Genomic DNA, 7,572 nt, shown 5'->3' with positions numbered 1-7,572 from the left:
GGGCCTTCCTTTATCTAGATACACCACGTCTACGGGCCTTGCTTTATCTAGATACACCACGTCTACGTGCCTTCCTTTATCTAGATACACCACGTCTACGGGCCTTCCTTTATCTAGATACACCACGTCTACGTGCCTTCCTTTATCTAGCTACACCACGTCTACGTGCCTTCCTTTATCTAGATACACCACGTCTACGGGCCTTCCTTTATCTAGATACACCACGTCTACGGGCCTTCCTTTATCTAGATACACCACGTCTACGGGCCTTGCTTTATCCAGATACACCACGTCTACAGGTCTTCCTTTATCCAGATACACCACGTCTACGGGCCTTCCTTTATCCAGATACACCATGTCTACGGGCCTTCCTTTATCTAGATACACCACGTCTACGGACCTCCCTTTATCCAGATACACCACGTCTACAGGCCTTCCTTTATCCAGATACACCACGTCTACGAGCCTTCTTTTATCCAGATACACCACGTCTACGGGCCTTCCTTTATCCAGATACACCATGTCTACGGACCTCCCTTTATCCAGATACACCACGTCTACAGGCCTTCCTTTATCCAGATACACCATGTCTACGGGCCTTCCTTTATCCAGATACACCACGTCTACGGACCTTCCTTTATCTAGATACACCACGTCTACGGGCCTTCCTTTATCTAGATACACCACGTCTACGGGCCTTCCTTTATCTAGATGGCAACTCACCTCCTCATAGAAGGTTAATAGATTGGTTTGGCTAGGACTATTACTTCATGAATCCATGCTGATTACTGCTAATGATATCGTTCTCATTACTAAAATCTTGTATATAGTCCCTTATCACCCCCTCCAAGAGCTTGCATACTATTGATGTTAGGCTGGCTGGTCTGTATTTTGGGCCCTTTTTAAATATTGGAGCTACATTGGCTTTTCTCCAATCAGCTGGTACCAGTCCAGTTAGTAGACTGTCAGTGAAAATTAGGAACAATGGTCTGGCAATTACTTGACTGAGTTCCCTAAGTACCCTCGGGTGCAAACCATCCGGTCCTGGTGATTTATTAATGTTACATTTCCCAAGTCAAAAAGGTGCTTCCTGTGATATTCTCATGAGGATAAACATTGCAGTTTTGGTTACTGAAGCTCCACGATTGCCTCGTGAAGACTGAGGAGAAGAATAAATGCAATACCTTTGCCATCCTTTGTAACCAGATTTCCTTCCTCATTCTTTATGGGGCCAATATGGTCTGTCCTCACTTTTTTATTGTTTGTTTATATATGTAAATAATTTCTTGGGATTTTTTTTGCTCTCTTTCGCTATGTGTCTTTCGTGTTCTATCCTGGCCGCCACCCTAATTGCACCCTTACATATCTTGTTGCATTCTTTATAAAGTTGGAATGCTGATGATGATCCCTCAGCCTTGTATTTTTTGAAGGCCTCCTTTGCTTTTATATGCATTTTTACATTGGAGTTAAGCCACCCAGGACTTTTTTACGCTCTTTTAAATGTATTACCCAATGGGATGCACTGGCTAATGCCCTTATGTAATATGCTCTTAACAAGGAGGTCCGCCAAATTTATTTATTTTTTAAAAGTCAGCAGCTACAAATACTGCAGCTGCTGACTTTTCTGGTACAATCTTTTTTTATTGAGATTTTTTTGAAGAAATGAGAAAACGATTATAATAATCCCACGCAGGGGATGTGAACAAGACCGGGGGCTCCATATAGAGCAACTGAGCTTGGTTGCTCAGAAATTAAATTTGCGGAAAAATCAGCTGCTGACTTTTAAAATAACGACACTTACCTGTCCAGCGCGCCCGCGATTCCAGCACCCGAGGCCGACCCGTCCCTCAAGTGCTACCGCCGCCATCTTCAGTAAGGGAATCAGGAAGTGAAGCCGATTCCCTACTGCGCATGCGCGACTCGCGCTGCGCAATGCCACTGGTCCCTGCTCTCTTCTGGGGCCCCGTGTGTCTAGCAGAAGGCAGCGGGGGGAGGGGGGGAGGCTTGGGGCGCCGGACGTGGCATAGACTGCGGCAGATAATGCAGGGGTCTATGCCTGGAAAAGGGTGCAAATATCTGCTTCCCCCTCCCCCTGAAAGGTGCCAAATGTGACACCGGAGGGGGGGGGGGGATCCAGACAGGGGAGGTTGTGTGAACCTCCGCTTTAAAGCAAGCCCATCTCTCCTCTGTGTTCTTTGTTCCTAAGATGTTATCCCAATTTATGCTTTCTAGCAAGGTTCATAGTTTAGGGAAGTTGGCTCTTTTGAAATTCAGTGGCAGTACCGGGCACTTTAATTTTATTCCCCAGGGTCTCTGTTAATAAAAAAATATATATAATGTTTGGGGGTTATAAGCAATTTTCTAGCAAAAAATACTGATTTAAACGTGTAAACAAAAAGTGCCAGAAAACGGCGGGTCAGTAAGTGGTTAAAGTACTGGTGTTTAGGCCTCATTCACACGGGCGGTCCTGCGTTTAGCTTTTCTGAAGTATAACTGACTTTTTATGCCTCCCATATGCTTTTTGCCATGTTTAGATATAATTAGTCACGTTTTAGAATGTCCAATCGGCTTCTGGACCCACAGAATTCTCTAAATGCAGGTAAACATACATTGTGACCGGCGCGCATTGAACAATCAATACCTGAACTGAGAAAATCGCCTCAAAAACGCCGGTCTGACGATGCCGGTGTGAATGAGGCCTAAACGCGGCACTTTAGACACCAGGGCAGGAAGTGAGAGGAAATCGTCCTAAAGCAAGAAAATGTCCCCTCACTTCCTGTTTCGGTGACCACTGTGTAACGTTTTGGTGAATCTCCCCCAGCGCGTACACCAACAGCAGTAAAAACCTGACAGGGTTCCAACCCCTCGCTGCTCCACCCAAAACTGGCTTTAGATACGCTTTTATTTGTTGTATATACTTATAAACACTGGTTGCCATGGGTTACTAAGGGCCGTTTCTCTCGATATGATTATTTATTTATATTATGTTTTTAAATATATATATCAATATACCGAGATATATATCTGTGTGTTGTAGGAGGGTGTAATGTGAATTTGAGGACTCTTATAGCGCTGCTGTATACAGGAGCGCCGTACATGCTCCCGGAACTTTTTTTCGTGCTTCAATTTCCGGCCGGAACGCCTTTAACGGTGAACAAGTTATACGTTAAACTGCGCCAGCCGCTATTCTTCACGTAAGTTACGTTGGAAGATTGCGCGCCGCGCTCGCTGAGAGGCCCCTCTACGCTGTTTGCGGAGCGCTGACAGAGCTGGAGCCATGGCCGCTCAGGCGGAGTGTGAGAGCCGGCGGAGGAGCCGGGAGTATCTGGAGGGGCTACAGCTGCTGAAGCAGGGCGCCGAGGCCCGGGTGTACCGGGGGAAGTTCCTGGGGAAGGCGGCGGTGGTGAAAGAGAGGTTCCCCAAAACCTACAGACACCCCGCGCTGGACGAGAAGCTCACACACCGGAGGACGGCTCAGGAGGCCCGCGCCATACTCAGGTGCAGGAAGGCAGGTGAGCCGCCAGAGGGCGCTGCGACCATACAATCCTATGTGTGGTCATTGTGAGTACTGGAAAGACCCCCGGAGAGTGCAGGACGGCAGGCGAGCCGCCAGAGGGCGCAAAAAGCCTAAACAGTTTGTAATAATTGTAATAAAAATGATCAATTAAAATACTAAATATATTTATTTAAAAGTAAATACAAATAATAAAAAAAATATTCTTTTAAACTATTAATTATAATAAAAATAATTGTTTAAAATAATTATAGTGATAATTACATTTATAAAATCGGGTAAACAGTTACTTAAATACAAATAACGTAAATATAAATAATTTAACTAAATAAATGCAAATGATTATAATATTTTAAATAAATTAAAATAAATATTTTAACTAAAAAGAATAAAATAATTTTAAATGACGTAACTAGTAAATAAAAAAATGATTATTTAAATTCAAGTAAATTAATAACATATTTATTTTAATAAAATATTATTTAAAATATATAAAGTAAATATTAAAAAAAAATAATACTTGATACTCTCCTGGCCAGGCTTGTACTTGGTATCGCATTCATTCCCTTGAAGAGGCGGCTCACCAGGGGTCCCAATGAGGTGCTTTCTCCATAGGAATTCTTCTTCTTTCTTCTTCCTTTCCCAATTCTCTCTTTTTTTTTTATTTCTACTTTCCTTTTTTTTCTTCTCCCTTTTCCCTTTTTCTTTTCTCTTCTCTATCTTTTTTTTTTTTTTTTTTCCTTTTTCTTGTTCTCTTTCCCCCTTCTTTTTTTTTTTTTTTTTTTCTTCTTTTCTCTTTCCTTTCTTTTTATTTCCCTTCTCTCTGTTCTTTTATTTTCCTTTCCTTTCCTTCCCCCTCTCTCTTTCCTTTTTATTTCCCTTTCCTTCTTTCTCTTTCTTTTCTTTCTTTTCCTTTCTTTTTCCTTTTCTTTTCTTTTCTTTACTTTTATTTTTCTTTTCCTTCTCTTTTCTTTTTCTATTTCCTTTCTTTTTCTTTTCTTTTTTTTTTTTTTTCTCTGTCCTTTTTCTTTTTCTCCTTTTTCTTTCCTTTTTCCTTTTTTCTTTTTCTCCTTTTTCTTTCCTTTTTCTCTTTCCTTTTCTATTCTTTTTCTCTTTTCTTTTCTTTTTCGCTTTCCTTTTCTTTTCTTTTTCGCTTTCCTTTTCTTTTCTTTTTCGCTTTCCTTTTCTTTTCTTTTTCGCTTTCCTTTCTTTTCTTTTTCTCCTTTCTTTTCTTTTTCTCCTTTCTTTTCTTTTTCGCTTTCCTTTCTTTTCTTTTTCTCTTTTCCTTTCTTTTCTTTTTCTCTTTTCCTTTCTTTTCTTTTTCTCTTTTCCTCTTTTCCTTTCTTTCTTTTCCTTTTCCTTTCTTTTTTTCTCTCTTTCCTCTTTCCTTTCTTTTTTTCTCTCTTTCCTCTTTCCTTTCTTTTTTCTCTCTTTCCTTTTCTTTTTTTCTTACCTTTCTTTCTTTTTCTCTTTTTTTTTTTCTTCTCCCTTTCCTCAATTTCTTTTTTCCTCTTTCCTTTCTTCCTTCCCAGGAGGCTAACCAGCATAGTATATAGCGGTGGATAATTGTTTTTGAATACTACAGAAATGACCTGTAAAATATTGGATGGCTCACATCACAGGCCCAGTGTACAGAGCTGACCTGATCGGCTCTGTACCATGTTATTACTGTGATGACCAATTAGAGCGATCACACGTGTAGACAGTGTGTTGTTTACATTTGCATGTCCCGCCCCTCCCCAGAGGAACTAATTCATTAATTGTGTTCTAGAGCGGCAGCTTCCAAGGTTGTGGGATCATTTTTAACCCTTTTAGACACGCTCTGTATGTATGTGTGTGTGTGTGTCTGTGTACTGTATATACATCTATATATGTGTGTTTCTATATTACATTTGTCTTTTTTTTGCCTTTTCTGTCCTCCGCTCCCATTCCCTCCATCTTTATAGCTGTCTGCTGTACCTATTTGTATCATGTCTGTCTGGCTATTTTTGTTTCTCTACAAAAAAGGGAGAAAGGCCGGTGCCACATAAGTCGGCTAAAACCTTGTTTTATTATAGCATGTGAACAGCAGTCAAACCAGCGCGTTTCGTCCGTCAGGCCTCTGGTATGAAACGTGTTGGCTTTTTTTTTACTGTTGGTCACATGCTATAATAAAACTATGTTTTAGCCGACTTCCATGGCACCAGCCTCTCCCTTTGGAAGTCGGCTAAAACCTTGTTTTTATTATAGCATGTGGTCAGTCAGAAAACCAGCGTGTTTCGTCCGTCAGGCCGCTGGTCAAAATGCGTATTTTTTTTTTTTTTTATTGTTGGTCACATGCTATAATAAAACGGTTTTCGCCGACTCCCATGGCACCAGCCTTTCTTTCTTTTTGCATGGATTACATGGAGGTATGCAGAGACTTCCCAGGCTGTGTTCTTGAGGCTCACCAGGCATTGCACACGAGGTAGAATCTCCGATGCGCCTTTTCCTATTTTTCTCTCTGTCTCTTGTATTTGGAGATGCGGCCATTACTTCTCCCCCTCCTCCTCCCTGCTCTCAGGTATCCCCACCCCGGCGATCTATTTTGTGGACCACGTCTCCAGCTGCATCTACATGGAGGACATGGAAGGCTCGCTGATGGTGCGGGATTATATCATGACCGTCCAGGAGAACGGCGGAAATCTCTATGACCTGGCGGAGAAGATCGGTCAGGTTCTGGCCCGTCTGCACGACGAGGATGTCGTCCACGGGGACCTGACCACCTCCAACATGCTTCTGCGGCCCCCCCACCGGGACCTGGACCTGGTCCTCATTGACTTCGGCCTGAGCTTCATCTCGGCCCTCCCGGAGGACAAGGGGGTGGACCTGTACGTCCTGGAGAAGGCCTTCCTGAGCACTCATCCCAACACAGAGGACGTCTTCAGCGCTCTGCTAAAGAGTTACTCCGCCTCATCGAAAAAATCCGGTCCGGTCATCAAAAAACTGGATGAGGTCAGACTGAGGGGCAGAAAGCGCTCCATGGTTGGATGAATTTTGTATATATTTTTTTTTCTCAAGCTTTATCGTTCAATAAAGATTTATGTATAATTACATTGTTGCTTTTTTTTTCTTTTTAAAGTGAAATGAACCCTTTTCACCAGCAGGAAAACTATTCCCACTTCTTTTACACCCTGCATGTCTCATTAAAGAGAACCTGTCTCCTATGTGTGTGTGTAAATATCTATCTCTAATAAAGTTACAGCCAAGCAGGGGGCACCTACGCATGAGAACATGGATTGCGATACACATGTTGAATACCGCCGTGCACGCCGGAGTGAAAGAATTATTTAAAAGCACCAGACTTCCTCCGTAATGGTAAACTAATGACCTATAGGGGGCTTTTGAAACGTTGTCTATATAAAACAGGGCTGCCATCAGGGGGGTACAGGCATTGCACCTGTAAGGAGCCCGATGGTCCCCAGGGCCCCTTACAGGCCCGGCTGGCCCCCCTCCCCACCCTACACCCAACACTGTGCCCTCCTGTCCTGTGTCCACCTACACGTAAACACTGTTCCCTCCTGTCCCGTGTCCTCCTACACCCAACACTGTGCCCTCCTCTCCTGTGTCCTCCTACACCCAACACTGCCTTTCTGTCCCGTGTCCTCCTACACCCAACACTGCCTTTCTGTCCCGTGTCCTCCTACACCCAACACTGCTTTCCTGTCCTGTGCCCTCCTACACCCAACACTGTGCCCTCCTGTCCTGTGTCCTCCTACACCCAACACTGTGCCCTCTCCTGTCCCGTGTCCTCCTACACCCAACACTGCTTTCCTGTCCTGTGCCCTCCTACACCCAACACTGTGCCCTCCTGTCCTGTGTCCTCCTACACCCAACACTGTGCCCTCCTGTCCCGTGTCTTCCTACACCCAACACTGTGCCTTCCTGTCCCGTGTGCTCCTACACCCAACACTGTGCCCTCCTGTCCTGTGTCCTCCTACACCCAACACTGTGCCTTCCTGTCCCGTGTCCTCCTACACCCAACACTGTGCCCTCCTGTCCTGTGTCCACCTACACGTAAACACTGTTCCCTCCTGTCC

General features: G+C 43.8%; 1 protein-coding gene across 1 annotated transcript; it reads left to right on the top strand.

Annotated features, from left to right (window-relative positions):
- The first annotated feature begins 3,164 nt into the window (after nucleotides 1–3,164).
- On the top strand, nucleotides 3,165–6,588 carry TP53RK (TP53 regulating kinase). Its single transcript, XM_040331613.1, has 2 exons — nucleotides 3,165–3,512; nucleotides 6,057–6,588. The coding sequence occupies exons 1-2, from the start codon at nucleotides 3,278–3,280 to the stop codon at nucleotides 6,524–6,526; spliced, it is 705 nt and encodes a 234-aa protein (XP_040187547.1). The 5' UTR covers nucleotides 3,165–3,277; the 3' UTR covers nucleotides 6,527–6,588.
- Nucleotides 6,589–7,572: the final 984 nt, after the last annotated feature.

Source organism: Rana temporaria, chromosome 12 (genome assembly GCF_905171775.1).
Source record: "Rana temporaria chromosome 12, aRanTem1.1, whole genome shotgun sequence".
Taxonomy (NCBI): Eukaryota; Metazoa; Chordata; class Amphibia; order Anura; family Ranidae; genus Rana; species Rana temporaria.
The sequence above is the reverse complement of the archived record's forward strand: the minus strand, read 5'-3'. Positions and strand labels throughout refer to the sequence as shown.